At 39.3% G+C, this 22,087-nt stretch overlaps 1 protein-coding gene and 1 long non-coding RNA gene across 3 annotated transcripts in view; one reads left to right on the forward strand and one right to left on the reverse strand.

The window, feature by feature from the left end:
• The first annotated feature begins 5,591 nt into the window (after positions 1–5,591).
• Positions 5,592–21,366, forward strand: LOC121283126. The gene is made up of 4 exons (XR_005944193.1): positions 5,592–5,654; positions 6,468–6,566; positions 20,960–21,041; positions 21,285–21,366. It is a non-coding gene; the product is annotated as an uncharacterized LOC121283126 (long non-coding RNA).
• The window catches only part of LOC121283124, a 37,522-nt gene continuing 21,160 nt past the window's right edge, over positions 5,726–22,087 (reverse strand). For both annotated transcript variants that reach the window (XM_041197262.1, XM_041197261.1), the window contains 3 exons: positions 21,189–21,500; positions 15,773–16,096; positions 5,726–8,063 (listed from right to left, as the gene is read on the reverse strand). In XM_041197262.1, the coding sequence (XP_041053196.1) occupies positions 8,044–8,063; positions 15,773–16,096; positions 21,189–21,500 (656 nt within the window). In that variant the 3' untranslated portion in view covers positions 5,726–8,043. The remainder of the gene's footprint in view (positions 8,064–15,772; positions 16,097–21,188; positions 21,501–22,087) is intronic.

Genomic DNA, 22,087 nt, shown 5'->3' on the forward strand with positions numbered 1-22,087 from the left:
TGTCCTTGGCTTGCTGCATTGTTCCAGTGAAGCCCAACGCAAACTGGAGGAACAACACCTCATCTTCCGACTAGGGACTTTACAGCCTTCCGGACTGAATATTGAATTCAACAACTTTAGGTCGTGAGTCCCCTCCCCCATCCCCACCCCCTTTCTGTTTCCCCCTTCTCTTTTTTTTCCCAATAAATTATAAAGATTTTCCTTTTCCCACCTATTTCCATTATATAAAATAAAAAAAAAAAACCACTAGAGCTATACCTTGAGTGCCCTACCATCCATTCTTAATTAGCACATTCGTTTAGATAATATCACCAACTTTATCTTTAACACCTATGTGTTCTATTGTACTATTGTTGTTGACATCTTTTGATATTCTGCTTCTATCACTGCTTGTTTGTCGCTACAACCACACCAACCCCCTCCACCTCTCTGTCTCTCTATCTCTCCGCCCCCCACACACACACCTTAAACCAGCTTATATTTCAGCTCTTTCCTGGACTCGAACTCAAGTTCTGTCGAAGGGTCATGAGGACTCGAAACGTCAACTCTTTTCTTCTCCGCCGATGCTGCCAGACCTGCTGAGTTTTTCCAGGTAATTCTGTTTTTGTTTAAGATTCTGATGGGTCTTGACAGTCTAGAGGCTGGGGAATCTAAAATGTGGCAGCACAATCTCAGGATAAAGGACCAGTCATTTAGAGCTGAGATGAGGAGAAATTTCTCAAAGGGTTGCAAATAGTTAGAATTCTCTATCCCAGAGGTTGTGGATGCTCTATTGTGAAATATTTTACAGCTGAAATAGGCAGGTTTTTGGTGTCTCAGGGGATCAAGGGATATGGGAAGCAGGTAGGAACATGGAGTTAAAGCAAATGATCATGAGCAGGCTCGAGGGGCTGTGTGGTCTCTCCATTTTCCTATTCCTTATGTTAGTACATAGGAAGGTGAGAAGATGAAAGCATACAATATTAAAAAAAACTAATATGAAAGCAGGAATAGGAAGTTGGTTTAAGGACAGAAACAGGGAATTGTTGATGGATGTTCTTGAACTGGAAGAACATAAACAGTGTAATACATAGGGATCGGTGTTGAGGATATTACTCTCAATGGATACAAACTACCTAGATTTAGGTATTGTGGCTTGATTACAGAATTTGCAAATCTAAATTAAGATGCAAGGGCAACCTTGAAGAGGAGAGTTAGCAACTACAATTCATAAACAAGTTAGCAAATTTTGAACAAAGGTGTCAGAAATTTACAATACGCTACATTCATAGAACACCTTTAACAAAATAGAATGTCTCAAGGCACTCAAGAGAAGTATAGTTAGACAAAAATGGATACCAAGTAACATTCACACCAGACAAGTGCCAGGCAATGACCATCTCCAACAAGAGAGAATCTGACCATCTCCCTTTGACTTTCAGTGGCATTACTATTATTGAATCCCCCACCATCAATATTGGCAGGGGGTGGGGTTACCGTTGACCAGAAACTGAACTGGACCAGCCATATCAATACTGTAGCTACAAGAGTAGGTCAGAGGCTGGGAATTCTGCAGCGACTAGCTCATCTTCTGTCTCCCCAAAGCCTGTCCACCATCTAAGGTACAAGTCAGGAATGTGATGGAATACTCTCTACTTGCCTGGATAAGCATGACTCAAACAACACTCAAGAAGCTTGATACCACCCAGGACAAAGTAGGCCACTTGATTGGCACCCCATCCACCAACTTACGCATTCACTCCCTCCACCAACAACACAGTGGCAGCAGTGTGTAGCATGCAAAATATGCACTGCAGCAACCCACTAAGGCTCCTTCGACAGCTTTTTCCAAACCTGCAACCTCTACCACCTAGGACACAGACAAGAGACACATGGGAATGCCACCACCCGCAAGTTTTACTCTGAGACACACACCGTCCTGACTTGGAGCTATGTGGCTGTTCCTTCACTGTCACTGGATTAAAAATTCCTGGAACACCCTTCTTATTAGGATTGTGGGTGTACCTGTATCAAATGGACCGCAGTTGTTCAAGGCAGCAGCTCACTGCCATCTTCTCAAGGGCAATTAGGGGTGTGCAACAAATATTGGTGTTGCCAGTGATGCCCATATTCCATGAAAGAATTAAAAGAAAGCTAAAAAAAGATAGTAGGAGGGATGACTAAAAACTGCCAAATAATGGGTGTTAAAGAGGGGCTTAAAGAAGAGGAAGGTGAAGAGATTTTGGGAAGGAATTCCAAGCTTAGGGCCAAAATGGGTGAAGGTACAGCTGCTAATAGCAGGGTGAAATAATGGGGGAAAAGTAAAATGCCAAAATTGTAGGAGAAAAATTGTACAAGGATTGTACGGCTGGGGTTAGATATAGAGATAGGAAGTGGAGTCATTATTTAGGGATATGAACTGTTTGATGGAGTAATTTTAAATTGAAGGCACTGGGGATCAGGAGCCAAAATAGGTCAGAAAGCACACAAGTGAAGGGTGAGGGGGGCAGTGAAGAATAGGACATGGCAGCAGATTTTTGGAATGACATGAAATTTATTGATGATCCTAGACAGATCAGCCAGGAGAACATTGGAATAGCCAAGTCTGGAGGTGGCACCAACACAAAGAGGGACTGAGGCAAGGCTGAAGGTGAGAGTAGACACTTAATGGAGATGAAATGGATTTAGAGGCTCAAATCTAGATAAATAAGGCGCAAAGGCTGTGAGCAGCCTGGTTCAATATGGAACAATTGCTGGAGAGGGGATGGAATCAATTTCTGCTGGGGGCCAAAGAGGATAGCTTTGGTTTTCCCAATGTTCAACATGAGGAAATGGCATCTCCTGCAGGACTGGATGTCAGACAAGCAATCTAATGACACAGGCAATGGAGGGGTTGAGAGGTGGTGAGGCAGGGCTGTGTTATCAGTGTACATGTGGAATCTAACTGTGGATGATGTCGCCAAGAGGTAACAGACAGATGAGGAAGAGCAGATAGATCCCCTTGGTAGACCCCAGAAGTAATTTAATCTGAAATACGAAAAAATATATACTGATTGATAAAACTTTAAAAGGAATCAAGTACTGGAGAAATGGAGAATCTGAGGCATTCTGATACACAAATTTGTTTGAAATTGAAAGCCAAAAGTTTAAAAACATTAATAACAAAAGTGGAAAGGTTTTATAACTAGGTATAGCATATAAAGCAGATTTGATACAAAACCAGTGCAAGACATTGAATAAACCATAATTGGTAATGTTGTGTCCAGTTTTGGCTGCCTTATTTTAGGAACAACACGATCATGGATAAGATGGAGAAGAAATATACAAAATAAATAACAAAAACAAGTTTACCCAATGTTTGGTGATTCTAAAGACAATTCAAAATTGCATCACCTAAGTAGCTCTGGAGGCAATAGAAATACTTGTCAAGAAGGTATGTCAATAAGGAAGCAAACAGAATATTTCTCAGTAATAAAAATTTTACTTATGCATCACTATTTACCATGCTTATATTTTAGCACATTATAATACAATCAGTTTTAATTACAAATAATCTTTTTACATAACAAATACTATAATTTTGTATTTATTGTCTTCTGTATATAGTAGAAAATAAAGCTCCAGTAACAATTCACCAGTTTATAAACATGATTTTGGAAACTTTGCAACATTAAGTACAGTAGTTTTTAGGGTTGGCAATAAAATATTTACATAATTAAAACTGGAAATAATAGAAATGCATGATACTGAACTGCTTCCAGCATTTTTTTATTTCAGATCTTCAGCATTTACAGATTTTTTTAAAAAATCGCTTACAGATAAAATAGACATGAATAATTTATTTTGAGTCACTATTCAAGAAGGGGAGCATTAAAAGAAACTGAGGCTGAGCATTTTCTGATACATTCTCATGGGAAAAAGTTTGATTCTATTGCCAATGATACTCAAATATAAGATTATCACAGTTAAAGGAATGGCAAACAATGGAAAAGGGAAGACATTTTTTTTTAAAAAGACTGCCACTGTGCTGTCTTTTATGGCCATAATTTTCACATTGGTGAACCTGGAGTATCTTGTGGTTACCACAAATTACTGCCTAAGACAATATTAAATCCCAAAACCCATGGGTGCTGTGGGAAATATTTTGGATTATGCCTGCAGTTAATTTTACAGTTAAATTGTAAATTTTGTTGCATTTAACCATAATATTCAAAATGACTTAAGCAAGATACACTAAAGAAAAATTTACAATCAATAATTATTAAAAGCATTCCAACATAATCAGACTTAAGTCTGAATTAACCTTAGCGATGTGAAGGACATGATCTGATACATTAACTGTTCTTAGCGATATCAAGACATGATCTGATACATTTGGAGCTAGGACTTGATTGGATACGCCATGTATAAGAAAAGTTAACACAAACTTCCTTTAAATCTTTTGGACAAACACCTCTAATTGCGTCTGGGAGCCTGTCTAGTGTAGGACAGAGATTGGCTGCAGAAGGCCTTTATTTATTCAGCAAACTTCACTTCGATTCAAAAAAGTTTCTTTTCTTATAAAGTTGGCACTTATGTTTATAGGTTTTTAAGGCCTTTATGCTGCCATAGGAACAAAATGGTAATATATCAGATGATGCATATGATTTTGATATAATCACCAGTACATTCCCATTCTGGAAGAAAATCCCAAGAATGGCAAAGGGAATCACAGAACTGATGAGGTAATTTCCTGCTCATGTCCATTTAAATTACATCAGTTTGCTGGTTTCAGTCCAGTAGGAAATCAATCCCATATGCAAAAAATGACAATACACTGTTTTCTTTATCACAATTTAACCTAATAGCATGTTTTTTGGATTCAAAAGGCACAATTTTTATGCTGTGATCAATACTAATGACAAAATTTGCCTTCCAGCCTCAATAGTTCGGTAAAAAGTATCTGTCAATAGTAACTTTACAAATGAATTACAACAAACAGTAATTTTGATCTGTTAACAGATGTGTGGGAATTCCTGGAGTACAGTTCACACTCATTCTGGAGTGACTGTTGGTCTACCTTCTGGTTCAGTGTGCCAACTGATGTCTTATTTGCTGGACTGCAGACCTATTCTTATGCAACTGAACTGTTTAATTACTTCACTTCTTAGCAGGCAAGAACTTAAGCTAGTCTATTTAAATGTGGTGAATGAGATCCCTAAACATTAGTCCTAATTAATATAAAATCATAAAATTAGTCTATTAATCGAAATCTTACAGTCCCCACCTTGAAAATTTTTATACTTGATTCCTCTCAAAATCTGAATCAAATCTATTTGTGTCATGTTCCCAGGAGGGCAGGTATATATTCTCTTCATATATCTGACTGCAATGATCAAACCAATGATCAACTGAATTGCAACCAAAATTTGTCATTCCACTTTAATCGATGATGGTATCTTAATGTTTAGACTAAAGTTCCACCAACATCTCTGAACTCCAATCTCAGGTATTTCTTCTTTAACTTCTGCATTCCATTGTTGCAACAGATAAAAATGTCAAAAACAAAAACAGAATTACCTGGAAAAACTCAGCATCGGCGGAGAAGAAAAGAGTTGACGTTTCGAGTCCTCATGACCCTTCGACAGAACTTGAGTTCGAGTCCAAGAAAGAGTTGAAATATAAGCTGGTTTAAGGTATGCGGGGGTGGGGGGGGGGGGGGAGAGAGAGAGAGAGAGAGAGAGAGAGAGAGAGAAGTGGAGGGGGTTGGTGTGGTTGTAGGGACAAACAAGCAGTGATAGAAGCAGATCATCAAAAGATGGCACAAACAACAGAACAAAAGAACACATAGGTGTTAAAGTTGGTGATATTATCTACCTAGATAAAAATGTCAGTTGGAGGAATTAATCCTTTGTATCAGTTCCACCAGGTGTTTAGGCAATGGGAAAAATATATCAAAATCTGCTAAAGTACTCATGTAACTGTGCCTGCACATCATGCCAAACAGTGATGTCCAACTGCCGGTGGTTGTACAGGCTGTGTAAAACTCATCAGTACGGATGGGGCATGGGTCAATCAAAAGATACCTGAGTCAGTGGGGCAAGCCAGATTACTATATTGATATCCTCTGAGGTAGCGGTTATATAGTATTTTGCTTTCTCTTTATGATCTGAAATTCTCTTGTACAGGAAATTCTTTTCCTCAGTTGCCATCATGGTGCAGTTAGGGTCTTTTTGGTCCCAGGAAAATCCACATGCTGGTGTTGTGTGAGAAATGTTATAAGGGCAGACCAAGTTATAACCTCTGTAGGTACAACCTTTCAAGTCAGGGTCTACCCAAATTGTTCCATTTATCAGGGCTATATTTTCTGGATTCTGATGGTCCAAGAGTATGTGACCTTTGTTTTTAATTTTGATGTTCTCAATCCTAAACAAGGGACTAGCTCTTTTATTTGTTTTCAATATGGGGTAATAATGGACTATTCCAATTATGTTTGTCTCATCCTTCAGGTGGCATCCATGTTTAACCTGCACTAAAGCTCTAGCTATACAGACGTCATGAGTGAGTCTGAGAGCAGGCATGTAGGTGCATGTCTGTGATCCAAGAAGGTAATTTCCCTTCTGGAATTTTTAAGTTCTCTCTAATTTGTTCTACAATCCAAGAACCACAAGCTATGAAGCTATCATTTTCTATTGCTTCTGATAATCCATCCTGATTTTACCTCAAGATCTTATTTATTTGGTGGGCACGTTTCTCAAGCTCTCCTTCTATATCATAGCTGTACCGTCATAATCTGACCCTCAGCAAGTTCTTTCTGATCTATATTATTTGCTTTAGTTAATATCTTTCTCAATCTGTTTCCAATGGTGCTTACAGAATAGTCTAGGCCAGCCAGGCCCAAGCTATTCAATATGAACACACCTGTGCTGAATGCTTCATTATATTGATTATACCTTGGGCTCATTTGTGTTCTGCACTAGTCTCTGATGCCTTAAACAAATCAGTGATTTCTTCCTCATCTACCATGGTACCTGTTCTTTCCCAAAATTCTTTAATTAGCTGATGTAACATTCTTTCCTGCAAGGTTCTGGTCTTGTGTTTACACCATTTTGGTAATCCCATATCAGTTAGATTGATCATTACTGGTACCACTTTATGGTGTACATCGTGATACAATACTGTGTTGCAAGGAATGACAACTAAACCACTGCCAGGACCCTGTCAGTGTTTGGGACACTCTACCTTTGCAACACTTTTTCCAAGTCCATTAACTAGAAAGGGTGGTTTAAGTGCGACAATGTGATAAAGTCTTCTAAAACATACTGTGGAGCAGCCCACTATGCCAATAACTGTGGGTTTCCAGGCATACAGGTATGATCATGATTGGGATTGCATAGAGCAAGTCTCCTTCACACGATGGGGGTGTGTTTACCTTGTTTGGGCTTCCTGGAGTACCAGGAATCTGGTTCACAAGCCATTTCAGGGGTTGCTCTTTTACTATGTCCCAATTTTGAATGTCTGAGTTCATCTTTTCTCCTCTTATGCACATGTAGTTACCTGAGTGGAATTCACTCCGCTATCTAGGCCAACATAATGTCACATAATTCTCAGGTGGGTTTGTCATAGTTAGGGTTGGGGTGGGTTTTTGTCCCGGGATCTCCTGTCTTTTCCTATATGTCCTTGTTTGTCACCTGTCTCAGGAACCAAATAAAATTGTTAACTTTAGATCCTTCCTTGAAATGCTTCCAACAGTATTCACACAGAAGACATACCCTTGCCCTTTTTTAATTATCCATGTATGTCGCCTACCTTTCAGGGTTCAGTTAGCAAAACAGCTCCCCTTAATTTTACCCTCTATAACCCCAGGGCTCTACCTTTCCTGCATTGTCTGGAATCACCTGCAGTCTTTCAAAAGCAATATCATAAGTCAGTTGGATCTGACTGACCGGTCAAGTGAGTGTCTTTCAAGTTCAAGTTAAGAGGGTGATGCAGTATCGGGTCTGAAAATTATGCAGTTCTATCTTCTTCAACATAAACAGTCATCAGCGACACGAGTCGATAACAGTATCAGACGGGGTCCACATTTCACATCTTCTCGCTGTGGCCTGTAAGGCAAGTGTAGTATTTAGTTTTACAGTTTTCAGCTGATTAATATGATACCACTTGGTTTTGTTACATTTCCCATTTGCTTTGACAAGTACTTTAATCAGACAGATTGCTGGGTTCAATTTGTCCATTACATGGTACAATCCCTTCCATTTGGGTTCGTACTCTAATTTATGACCTGATCCCTGACATGGTATTCTGAGAGATGTACCTTTTTGTCAAATTACTTTTTAATCTGTTTTGATTTTCTGAAATTCTTTGCTACAATCCTGTTCACAGTGTCTATATTCTGTACCAATTGCTCAAGCCTATTCATGTTACAGGCTTGAAGCATTGAAGGAGTTGTTCCAGTCAAGGTTCAATGGCCTTGAAATCTCATCAAGCTGCCTGTCATGGCTTCACAGGGGACACTTGTGTAGTGTGGTGTGGTGTGGACCAAATTGCCACCAAACAAAGGTAACATGTTGATCCACTGAGCGGGGTGTTCTGTACACAACTTGATTAACATTGTTTTCAGGGTAATTTGACCTATTTCAGTGGTAATTTTACCTTTTTCAGCAATCGCCTGATCTAGTTCCTCAATAATCCCTTCCTTTTCTTGCGCACAAAGAAAAGCTGCATAACTGATTGGTTTCATAACTCAGTCAACTCTCATCTTTTTACACTAAACTCAATCCTTGATGCTTGCCAAAATTTCCTTAAATGAAATGCTGACTGGAGAGCCCGTACTGTTCAAGCACTCATCCTGGAGAAACATAATGTCACTCACGTTGCATATCCTTTCCAGTCTTTCATGGAAAGTTGCCAACCATTTGGCATGATATTCTCTTCCTCCTCTTTCATGAGAAGGTTTTTCCTCTGGCTCTACCTCTGTATACCTAATTGAATTCCTGCTTAGAAATTTAACATCATTTCACTGCCTGTTTGGTCCTGATACAGGGCTCCCTTTAGGGGAGTTGATCAGATTAATTAGAAACAAGGCTCCATTATTATCGCTACTGATTGTTCTCTCAACACTGATTGCTTTTAGCTTTTACACAGCAAGACCCCATATTTGCTAGGCAGCATTTATGTAAGAATTTGGACCTGATTAAAATAACATGCTGTTATTTTTAGTCAATTTAACTTTGTATCCCAAATTCACAATTTCCATGGGTTTTGCTGAACTGACTGACAGAGACAATCAGGTATAGTCAACCAAAGTAGAATTGATTAAACAAAGGTAAATGTACTGAACTAAAGTCAGTAAAGAGAGCAAGGATATTCTTTTCTCCCACCTGCACTCTCCCCTGCCCCCATTCACCATACACCTGCCCCTCCCAAGAATCCAGAATCCCCTAGTTGCTGACAGAACATGAAGTCTTTGTCCTGATTTGATGTGTCTCAGGAAAGTTGTCACCATACAAGTGATGATGTGACTGTGCCAATGGTGTCTTGAAACCTTCAATATTTGTCTTTAATTCTGAGGGTGCTTAAGCCATATTTGAACATGGCTTGATGACACTTCCTCCAGAGGTCCCCAGCATCACAGATACTAGTCTTCAGCCAATTTGATTCAGTCCACATGATATCAGGAAACAGTTGAAGTCACTGGATACTGCAAAGGCTACAGGCCCTGACAGTATTCCAGCAATAGTACTGAATACACTAGCTTCACCTTTAGCCAAGCTGTTCCAGTACAGCTACAACACTGGCATCTATCCAGGCAATGTGGAAAATTGCAGGTATGTCCCGGACACAAAACACTACTCTCTATTAGCAGCAAGGTGCCATTCACAGTGCTATCCAATGGCACTTATTCAGCAATAACCTGCTCACTGACACACAGTTTGGATTCCGCCAAGGCCACTCAGCTCCTGACCTCGTTACAGTCTTAGTCCAAACATGACAGAAGAGCTGAACTCAAGAGGGAAGGTGACAGTGACTGTCCTTGGCCTCAAGGCAGCATTTGACTGTGTGAAACAAGGAGCCCTAGCAAAACTGGAGTCAAGGGGAATCAGGGAGAAAACTCTCCAGTGGTTGGAGACATACCTGACACAAAGGAAGATGGTTATGGTTGTTCATCCATCATTTCCATCCCAGGACACCACTGCAGAAGTTCCTCAGGGTAGTGCCCTAGGCCCAATCATCGTCAGCTGCTTCATCAATGACCTTCCGTCCATCAGAAGGTCAGAAGTGGGGATGTTCACTGATGATTGCACAATTTTCAGCATCATTTGGGTGACTTCTCAGATACTGAAGCAGTCAATTTCCATATGCAGCAAGACAACTTTCAGGCTTGGGCTGATAAGTGCCAAGTAACATTCACACCTCACAAGCGCCAGACAATGATCATCTCCAACAAAAGAGAATCCGACCATCTCACCGAGACTCCTTCGTCAGCACCCCCCAACCCTGCAATCTCTACCACCTAGAAGGACAAGGACAGCAGGTGCATGGGAACACCACCACCCACAAGTTCCCCTCCATCCGCATCAACCATGACCTAAAATTATATCGCCATTCTATCACTGTCGCTGGGTCAAAATCCTGGAACTCTCTGCCTCACAGTACTGTGGGTGTACCTACACCACTGCAGCTGTTCAAGAAGGCAGCTCACCATCACCTCCCCAAGGGCAATTAGGGATGGACAATAAATGCTGGCCAAGCCAGTAACACCCACATCCCATGAAAGAAAAAAAAAGCTTGTATTAACCCTCTCAATTGGTTAAAAGTGAGGTCACTAGCTTTCCCTCCCAATCTGCATGGCTAAAGACTCATAACCAGTTACTGAAAACAGACATTCATTCTTTGTACTTAATGCTATCTCTGGATATTACATGATTAAAAGTACAGATGACACTCCCATAAAACATGCTGCATCCTTACCAAAAAATATGGCTAGTTGGCCTTCTCAAGTTGTTTTCACATACACACAGAACTGGTCACGCATGACTTGAAAGCCATTTATACCAGGTGTTAAACAATGTCTCTCATGGTGAAACAGGATAAGCAAAGATGTCTTAAATGACTTACCCGACTGTTATACTTAAATGATCAACATGTTATTAAAAAGGTGTGCACATGTTCTACTAACCCTCATCCCTATAGGAAGGGATCTATATTGAGGGTAGAACTATTAGCACTGGAGCTGGTTCTTACTGTCACTTTTAAAATAAAAGGGTGCAGCAAACAGTTCAGACAAGCAGGTTCCTAGCTCTTATCAATAGCATTAGTACTGACAGTCTGATTAAAACTGCCTCACAGGTGCTTGCACCTTATCTAAACTGTTTAATTATCCATCCTCTCAGCAGGCAAGAAGTTAGGATAGTCTATTTAACATTAGGTTGAGATCTCAAAGTGTTAGTCCCAGTTAATATAAAATCTAAAATTAGTATATTATCGAAATCTTTCAAGGGAAGTATTTGGACAGTGCTTCAGACCTCAGTCACATCTTGTAGAGAGGTGTAGGATTAGAATGGGCTAGGTATACCCAATAGCAGACAGAGTAAGGGAAACCCAGGTAATAAAGAGAACCAAGGAACTGCAGAAACTGATCCTATCCACAGATACAATGTACTTGTTACCTATGAGGATATGGATGAAGACTGTTGGAAGGATAGCAAGAATGCTGATCACAGCACCTTCATGCAAGAGGATGTCCAAAGGGAGGAGATGAGGAGCATAATTTCGTAGTTGTAGGGGATTCAGTAATTAGGGGGACGAATAGTATCGTTTGTAAGCAGCATCAAGAGGCCCGACATGCTATAGTGCTTTCCTGGTATCAAGGTGAGGATCATTTTGAATAAGACTGAAAGGATATTAAGAGAGAGGGAGAAAGATGAAGTCATTGTGGCCCAGTTAATAAAAGCAAAATACTGCGGAAGCAAAAATCTGAAAGAAAAACAGTGCTAGAAATACTCTGCTTTGGATTTCCAGCACTTTCTATTTTTGTTGTGGTCCAATTGTTAGAACTAACAACATAGGAAAGAGGAGGCTAGTTTAGATAGTACCACAAAGCTAAATTTAAAAACTGGACTTCAGGGGTTATAATCTCTGGATTATTACCTGAACCATATGCAAATTGGCAGAAGGGTAAACAAAACGAAAGCAGAGAAGCTCAATGTCAGAAAGAATGCATTTCTTGAGTGCATTCAGGATGGTTTTCTACAACAATATATCCTGGAACCAACAAAGGTAGGAGTGCAGCAGGCCATATTAGATATAGTAATGAGCAATAAACCAGATTTATTTAACATGAACCTTTATCTAATTCTTCAATGAGAAGAGATTACATAAACTAGGGCAGTGTCCTCTGGAATTTAGAAGATCAGGGATGATTTGATCGAAGTTTTCACAATATTAAGGGAAACTGATAGGTTAGAGACAGAAACAATTTACACTAGAAGAGTTTAGGATGAAGGGTCTTTTTGTTGTGCACATGCTCCCCAATCTTAGAAGATTAAACAATCCACCAACAAGAGACAATGAGCGCAAAGTTTCTTGCGGAGCGTTTTGCTAGTGCTGTTGGGAGGGCTTTAAACTAACTCAGCAGGGTTGTGGGAACCAATAAAAAATATTAGAGAGGAATATCAGGGTGCATAAAATATTGGGAGGGACAGATAGCACTAGTATAGGGAATAGTAAGTTAATAGGTAAAATCTGGGTAAGGGAGAAAGTAACACAATCTAAATCAGGTTTACTATGCATATATGTGAATGCACAGAGTATAGTAAATAAGATTGGGGAGTTACAGGCACAGATTACCATGTGGAATTATAATGTTGTGGTGATAACTGAGACCTGGCTCAAGGAAGGGCAGAATTGGATGTTAAATATGCCCAAGGTATTCAGAAGAGGTAAGGAAAGGAGGAGGGGTGGTGGTATTGGTTAAGGAGAGCATTGCAGTGCTGGAGAAAGAGGATGTCCCAGAGGGTTCAAGGACAGAATCAATTTGGCTAGAGCTAAGGATCAAAAAGGGTGCAATTACATTGCTCGGTGTCATCTATACACCATCAAATAGCGAGAAGGATGTAGAAGAACAATTCTGCAGGGAAATCACAGAGAGATGCAAGCATTATAGAGTAGTTATAATGGGGAACTTTAATATCTGAACGTAGACTGGACAGTGATAGTGTAAAGGGCAGAGAGGGGCAAAACTTCCTAGATTGTGTTCAGGAGAATTTTCTACAGCAGTATATGTCCAATCCAACAAGAAGAGTCCTGGTTCTTGGAAATGAGGTGGGCTATGTAGATCAAGCGTCAGTGGAGGAACATTTAGGAGACAGTGATCATTATATGTTTTAGGATGATGATAGAGAAGGAAGATAGGCAATCCAAAGTAAAAATAATTAACTGGACAAGAGCCGACATCGATGGGGCAAGAACGGAACTGGGCCAAATAGACTGGAATTAAAGCTTGGCAGAAAAACTGTAGCTGAACAATGGGCTACCTTCTTTTCAAAAAAGAATTGGTTCGGGCGCAGTCAAGATTTTTCCATCGAAAGGGATAGGTAGGACAAACAAATCCAGAGCTCCCTGGATGAAAAAGGAGATTGAAGTTAAGATGAAAAAGAAAAGTGCGCTTATGACAGGTGTCAGGTAGAAAATACAATTGAGAACCAAGAAGAGTACAGAAGGTTCAGAGGAGAAGTGAAAAATCATATTAGAGAAGCAAGGAGGGGTTATGAGAGAGGGCTGGCAGCCAACATAAAAGGGAATCCCAAAGTCTTCAATAGGCATATAAATAGTAAAAAGGTGGTAAAAGGAGTAGGGCCAATTAAGGACCTAAAAGGGAATTTATAAATGGACGAAGGGGCCATGGTTGAGGTATTAAATGAATACTTTTCATCTGCCTTTACAAGGGAGGTAGATGCTACCCAGGCCATGGTGACAGAAGAGGAAACTCTGTCACTAGAAGGGTTCAAAATTATTGTGGAGGAAGTGTTGCATAGGCTATCAGCACTTAAAGTTGACAAAGCACCAGGACTGGGCAAGATGCATCCAAGAATATTAAAGGAAGTGAGAGCAGAAATTGCAGGGGCACTGGCCGTAATCTTTCAGTCTTTCCGAGACTCAGGGGTGGTGCCAGAGGACTGGAGAATTGCAAACATTACATCCTTGTTCAACAAAGGTTGTAAGCATAAGCCCAGCAATTACAGACCAGTCAGTTTAACTTCAGTGGTGGGCAAGATTCTAAAACCAATTATTCGGGATAGAATTAGTAGTCACTGAAAAATATGGGTTGGAAAGGAAGAGCCAGCATGGAATTCTAAAGGGGAAATCATGTTTTAACTACTTGCTGGAGTTTTTTGAAGAGGTAACAGAAAAAGTTGATGAAGGTAATGGTGTTGATGTGGCGTACATGGACTTTGAAAAGGGATTGATACAGTGCCACACAGCAGACTTGTGAGAAAAGTTATTGCTCATGGAATAAAAGGTACAGTAGCAACGTGGATATAAAATTGGCTGAAAAATAGGAAGCAGAGGGTAATGGTCAATGGATAGTTTTCAGGCTGGAGGAAGGTTTATAGTGGAGATCCCCAGGGGTCGGTATTGGGACCCTTGCTTTTCCCAATATATATTGATGATCTAGATCTTGGTGTGCAGGGGACAATTTCAAACTTTGCAGGTGATACGAAGCTTGGGAGTGTTGTGAACTGTGAGGAGGATGGTGTGGAACTTCAAGAGGACATAGATAAGTTGGCAGAGTGGGCAGGTAAGGGGCAGATGAAGTTCAATGTAGGGAAGTGTGAGGTGATGCATTTTGGTACAGACAACATGGACAGAATATAAAATAAGGGGTGAAATTTTGAAGGGGGTGCAAGAGTAGAAAGACTTGGGTGTATATGTGCATAGATCATTGAAGCTGGCAGGACAGGTGGAGAGAGCAGTTAAGAAAGCACATAGTATCCTGGACTTTATTAATAGGGGCATAGAATACAAAAGCAGGGAAGTTATGCTGAATTTATATAAGACACTCGTTAGACCTCAGCCGGAATATTATGTGCAGTTCTGGGCACCATTTTAGAGGAAGGATGTGAACACATTGGAGAGAATGCAGAAAAGGTTTACAAAAATGGTTCCAGGGATGAGAAACTTCTGTTATAAGGATAGATTGGAGAGGTTGGGACTGTTCTCCTTGGAGAGAAGGCGAATGAGAAGAGATTTGATAGAGATGTTCAAAATCATGAAAGGGTTGGACAGAGTAAATAGGGAAAAGATGTTCCCACTCCTAAAAGGATCAAGAATAAGAGGGCACAGATTTAAAGTGATTTGCAAAAGAAGCAAGTGTGACATGAGAAAAACCATTTTCACACAAGTAGTTCGGGTCTGGAATGCACTGCCTGGAAGTATGGTGGAGGCAGGTTCAATCAAGGCATTCAAGAGGGCATTAGATGATTATTTAAATAGAAACAATATGCAAGGGTACGGGGAAAAGGCAGGGCAATGGCACGAGGTCATAATGCTCATTTGGAGGGCCGGTGCGGACATGATGGGCCGAATGGCCTCCTCCTATGCCATTAAGATTCAGTGATTTCATAAGCAAGAACACATCAGTGCTGACTAGCAAAATTTATTTTGATACAACACATTTGTGGTAAATCTGCATTTGTTGTTATTTAATTATGTGAAAGTTTGACAAAATATTCCCATTTATGGAATTGTTCAGCTTAAATGAAGTTTAGTCCCAATTTAGTAATAGAAAAAATATGCGCTAAATTCTTACCTCCAAGACACAAGATGAAACTGGACCTTGAAGGCTTGTGTGAAGTTGGGAAATGAAGAACCTCAACTTTGAATTCCATCTGATGATATTCTGGCTTAATTAACAATTTCCATCGACTTTCACGGTAGAAGAAGCCAGTCGCTTCATCTAACTGGGGGTCGGTAGAAGTGATTCCTGGATCATCAGTTCTCTCATCATTTTTAAACCACATGAACATTGTTTCTTTTGGAAAGAAGCCATATGCGTTGCATACAATCGTTGCTTCTTTTCCTGCCTCTGGGAATTCTGGTTCACATCTTATGTATCCTACTAATGGAGGAGATACTGTAACAACACAAAATAAATGTTAGATGTTGTAGTATCTTGCAAGTTACTTCAATAACTGACAGAAAATAAAATTAAAAATGCTAGTAAAGTTATTTGTCACAAACATATAGCTGGAAGATGAGGTTACACTAAATCTCAAATTTTGGTCATTCAGATCCTATTGTACAACTATTATTTAGTGAATATCATTGTGTGCCATAATGATATACACAACGCAAATTCAGACATTTAAAATGACTATAGAACCTGTTGCTTGTTTGCATCAAAATTATGCACATAAATAATCATTTAAACTGATGTCCTACAAATACATTGCCAGCAAAACTACGCGACATGTCAATGAATGGAACAACGTGTGATTATATCAGGTTTTGGCATGAATGTGCTTCTATCCCTCAGTATAGATAATACATTGGGAAAACAAATATTCTGTTTGTATTATGATAAATTATACTATAAAGCAGATGTACCAAGCTCAACGCAAACTGGAGGAACAGCACCTCATCTACCAACTAGGCACTTTACAGTCTTCCAGACCGAATATTGAGTTCAACAACTTTAGATCATGAACTCTCTCCTCCATTCCCACCCCCTTTCCGATCCACCTTTTTTTTCCAATAATTTATATATATTTTTCTTTCCCCACCTATTTCCATTATTTTTAAATGTATTTCCATGCATTGTTTTATCTCCACCTTTTAGCCTATTTCGATCCCTTCCTCCCACCCCACCCCCATTAGGGCTATCTGTACCTTGCTCGTCCTGCTTTCTACCCTTAATGTTACCTATTAGCACATTTCTTAGCTACTATCACCACCGTCAGCACCTCTTTGTCCTTTTGTCTATGACATCTTTTGGCAATCTCCACCTATCAGTGGCCCTCTATCCAGCTCTACCTGTCCCACTTTCCCCTCCCCTCCCCCCCAAACCAGCTTATATTTCACCTCTCTTCTATTTTTCCTTAGTTCTGTTGAAGAGTCATACAGACTCGAAACATTAACTGTATTCCTCTCCACAGATGCTGTCAGACCTGCTGAATTTTTCCAGGTATTTTTATTTTTGTTTTTGTTTTTGTTTTGGATTTCCAGCATCCGCAGTTTTTTGCTTTTATCTTAGTGTACCATATTATATGCTGTGCTGATAAGAACAGAAATAAAAGTATCAAGCAGCTCATGATATGATTTTCTCCCTTTTATTAAACAACATGTAATTATATAACACCTTTAACATAGTAAAATGTACTAAGGCACTTCACTGGTGCATTGTTGAACAAAATTTGACACCAAGTGACATGAGATATTAGGGCAGACTGGTCAAAGGGGTAGGTTTTAAAGGAGCATCTCAAATGAAATAAGATGGGTAGCAAGATCAAGGAAGGAAATTCAAGAGTTTAGGGCCTCAGGAGCTGCAGAGAGGACCACAAATGATGGAGTGATCAAAATTGGGGATGCGCGAGAAGCCAGAATTGGAGGAGCTTCATTACATCTGTTGTAGAAAAATATGCATTGCTTACATGACACTAATGAATAAAGGTAAAATCTGATTGATGGCACAACTCTCTCCAGTTCACAGGCACTATCTTCCCTCCCCTCATATATATATATAGCCTAAAAGGATTCTTTTTACATACCCACTCAGCTGCAGGCCACAGGTCACAAATACACTACTCTTCCCACTTAATTTTAGAGGCTCTCCTTTAGCTCCTATACTTCAGAGGCATTTTTGTCTCTCCCCAAATGCTGGCTAACATTAGCTATACTGTAGGTCAAGAGTATAAATCAAGACATAATGCGAGAAAATGTGCTGCAATAATCATGGGCAACTTTAATGTTCATATAGATTGGACAAATCAAGTTGGTAAAGATAGCCTTCAGGAGTTCACAGAGTCTATTCAGGACAGTTTCTTAGAAAACTATGCTGTAAAACTAAGGAATGGGCTATTTTAAATCTGGTAAAGTGTAATAAGACGGGATTAATTAATGATCTCATTATAAAGGATCCTCTAGAGAAGAATGATTATAAACTGAATATGAAATTCAATCATGCTGAGGATGAGAAACTTGGGTCTGAAACCAGTGACTTAAATAAAGGCAATTACAAAGATATGAAGACTGAGTTGGCTGAAGCGGACTGGAAAAATGGATTAAAAGGTAAGGTAGATATGTAGTGGCAGGCATTTAAGGAGATATTTCATAATTCTCAACAAAGACATATTCCTGAGAAAGACAGACTTCCAGAAAGATGAACCATATATAGATAAAACAAATGTTGGTCCTTTGGAGGATTTGATGGGGAATTATTAATGGGAAACAAAGAAATAGCAGACTTTGAACAAATATTTTATTTCTGTCTTCATGATTGAAGACACTAAAAGCATCCCAACAATGGGAGAAAAATAGGAGGCAAAAGAAAAGAAGGAACTTAAAACAACTGTCACTGGTGGAAAAAGTACTAGGGACCAAAGGCTGACAAGTCTCCTGAACCTGCATCCTAGGGTCTTAAAAATATAGCTACAGAAATAATGGATGCATTGGTTGTAATATTCCAAAATTCCCTAGATTCTGGAAAGGACCCAGTGGTTTGGAAAACCTCAAAAGTAGAGCCTATAATTCAAGGAAGGAGGGAGACAAAAAGCAGGAAATGACTGTCCAGTTAGTCTAAAATCTATCATTGAAAACATGTTGGAATCCATTATTAAAGTAGTAGTAACAGGAGATTAAGAACATTAAGAAAAGTAGATTCAACATAGTTTTATAAAAAGGAAATTTTGTTTGACAAATTTATTAGATTTCTTTGAGGGTGTATGGAGCAGGGTGGATAAAAGAGAATGTCTAGATGTGGTACAATTGGATTTCCAAAAGGCACTCGATAAAGTGACACAAAAGATTACCACAAAATCAGAGCTCATTGTATTGGAGCTAATATATTAACATGGATTGAGGATTGGCTAACCAGCAGAAAGCAGAGTTAAGAAATACGGATCATTTTCAGGTTGACAAATTGAAACCAGTGGAGTGCCGCAGAGATTCGTGCTGCATTTACAATCTATGTTAATGACTTGGATGAAGGGACTGAGTGTGTGGTAGACAAATTTGCTGACGATATAATGATAGGTGCAAAAGCAAGTTAAGAGAACACAAATAGTCTGCGAAGGGATATAGATAGGCTTAAGTGGGCAAAAATTTAGCAGATGGAATATAATGCAGGAAACATGGTAGAAAGAATAGAAATGCAAGATTTTTTTAAATGGATAGAGACTACAGACTGCTGCAGTATAGAGGAATCTGTGCATCGTCAAAAACAAAGCACAAAAAAAGCATGCAGCTACAACAAGTAATTAAGGCAGCAGATGAAATGCTGATCTTTATTGAAAAGGAAATACAGCATAAAAGTAGGGAAGTATAGCTACAGCTGTTGGCAAAACTACATCTCAAGTATGACAAACTTGTTTTGGTCTCCTTATTTAAGAGGGATGCATTTGCATTGGAGTCAGTTCACAGAAGGTTCACTAGTTGAGTCCTGGGATGAAGGGGTTGTCTTAAGAGGAAAGGTTGAGCTGGTTGGACCTATACTCATTGGAGTATAAAAGAATGAGAGGTAATCTTATTGAAACATGTAAGATTCTGAGGGGGTCTTGTCAGAGTAGATGCTAAGAGGATATTTCAGAATAAGAGGTCACCCATTTAAGATGGAGATGAGGAGTATATTTTCTCAGAGGGTTGTGAATCTTTGGAGGGAACCATGCAGACTGAATATATTTGAGGCTGAAGTAGACAGTTTCCTATAGAGGAGTCATGGATTATGGGGAACAGATTGGATCTTGGCCTCAACTCCATTTTCCTATCAGCCACGATCTTATTGAATGGCAGAGCAGCTTTGAGAAGTTGTATGTTCTGAACCTGCTTCTACTTCTTATGTTCTGGCTCCATTCATTACTCTGAGATGCTATGCTCACAGGTCCTCGGTCTTACCTGAAGGCTTTTCCTTTTGAGCACACCACCTGCCACAAACTGCAGAAAAAAAATCCCTTATACAGCAAAATCTACTGCACGTTAAATACAGCAAAGAAACTAGCCTTGCAGCTAAGCATCTTCAGACAGTGATGATACCAGCAGAAAGAATGCTTCAGGGAACAAACCAGCAGGGAAGAAGTATTCGGGAAGAAACCAACAGGAAAGAGCATCAGGGAGCAAACTAGTGGTGATCCACTTCATTTGACCTTTGTCCAATCTTTTTATGAATTGAATGCAGATGGAAAAAAACTTGAATTTGATACACAAAGTTTAAAGCTTGTCCGATAAAAAATTGTGAAAATCTACTACAAGAAATAGGTGAAATGACTATAACAGATACATTCAAGGGGAAGCTAAATAAACACAAAAGGGAGAAAGGAACACAGGGATATGTTAATGAAATTAGGAGAAGGAGGGGGATGGGAGGAGGTATGTTTGGAGCATAAATACCAACATTGGGCTGAATGGTCTGTTTTCGTGCTGTTAATACTATATTGTAATTCAAAACTTTTAGTAGTGTTAGTTTTACTTTTGGAATGGTGGCCTTCAAGATGAAAATGGTCAGTATTAAAGGGTGAAATTATTTTTTCCAACTTCATCTCCAGTGTCAATTTCAAGTATTCCCAAATCAAGTCTAGTACAGCCAGCTACTGAGCAAACCCCATTCAGTCTGTCCAGGATTGTAGCTCGAGCCTCAGCCGGCATCAGTATGAATTTTTCTACTTTCTACGATATTCCTTCTGGCATTTCTGACTAGGTTTCCAGTTTTGTAATGAATAATATTAAGTTAAGGGTAATTTCGTGTTCGTGTCAACTAGAAACTGAAGTTGCCAATCTCATTTCACAGAAGACAACAGGCAACAAGGAAAAGAGATCTTCATTTCATCAATCTGGCTGTTATTGAACTACAACCCAGAGATTAAAATAAGGTGCATGAAACCAGTATGTTACCTGTTCCACTAAACAGTTTTTTTTTTACAAAAAAGTTAACAAAATCTACCATAGAGGAATTGTTTTCTAAGGCGAATATTAGAATGTTTTAAAATAATATGTTAACAATAAAACATTTTACTTACCCAAAGGAATCAGTGCATAATCAGTTTTTCTGCACTCTCTGATACTTTCATGTTGGAATTCACAAGTTAACATTTTCCCGATATCTTCCCTAACAGGAACAAATCTCAAACGACTTATGAAATTACAAAGGCCATCCTCTCCGAAGACCACTTCAGAATCAGCATTCGTTGTCTTCAGTAAGATACCATCCTTTTTCCAAATAACTTTAATAATTTTTGGAAAGAAGGAATATATTCTACAAGATGCATATGCAGGTTCATCTACAATTGGAATTTCTGGTGACAGTTTTATATCATCACATTTTGGGATAGCTGAAGAAAAATGAGAAAAGAAATTGTAAAATTTTGATAGGAATGAACAATAGTGAAACAAACTGCAACAATTTTTTGAACTAATTTTAGATTGAATCATCAAAAGGAAACAGATAACTGCTAACAGAAACTGACTTCAGCTCAGCAACATCATAAACAATGGTACAAATGTTTGATTTTAATTATACATCTGTATTGCCACCCCTCCACAAAATGCAATGAAGCAAAGTTAAAAACGAAAAAGCTACTATCTATTCTATCCCTGGATAAGGCCATTAGCTGTACCTCCCTGATCATTTCTGAAATGTAACCCCACTGGAAGGGATATTCTAACTTCACAGTGCTGGTCTGCATGCTTTGAAGTTCCCGCCCTAAACGCCTGCACCTCTCCACATCATTCTGCTCTTTCAAGATTCTCCTTACCCTCCTAATACCTGCTTCTCTAGCTTTTTTCTGATTACACCTCTATGAAGCACCTTCTCTTCAGGGGAATGGCAGACTAGGAAAGTGTGAATAAGTCAAGAGAAAGTAACTCCAGTCACAAAAATCAGTCTGATATCAAAGTTAAATTCACCATAAATTGAGGT

Source organism: Carcharodon carcharias, chromosome 10, assembly GCF_017639515.1.
Source record: "Carcharodon carcharias isolate sCarCar2 chromosome 10, sCarCar2.pri, whole genome shotgun sequence".
NCBI lineage: Eukaryota > Metazoa > Chordata > Chondrichthyes > Lamniformes > Lamnidae > Carcharodon > Carcharodon carcharias.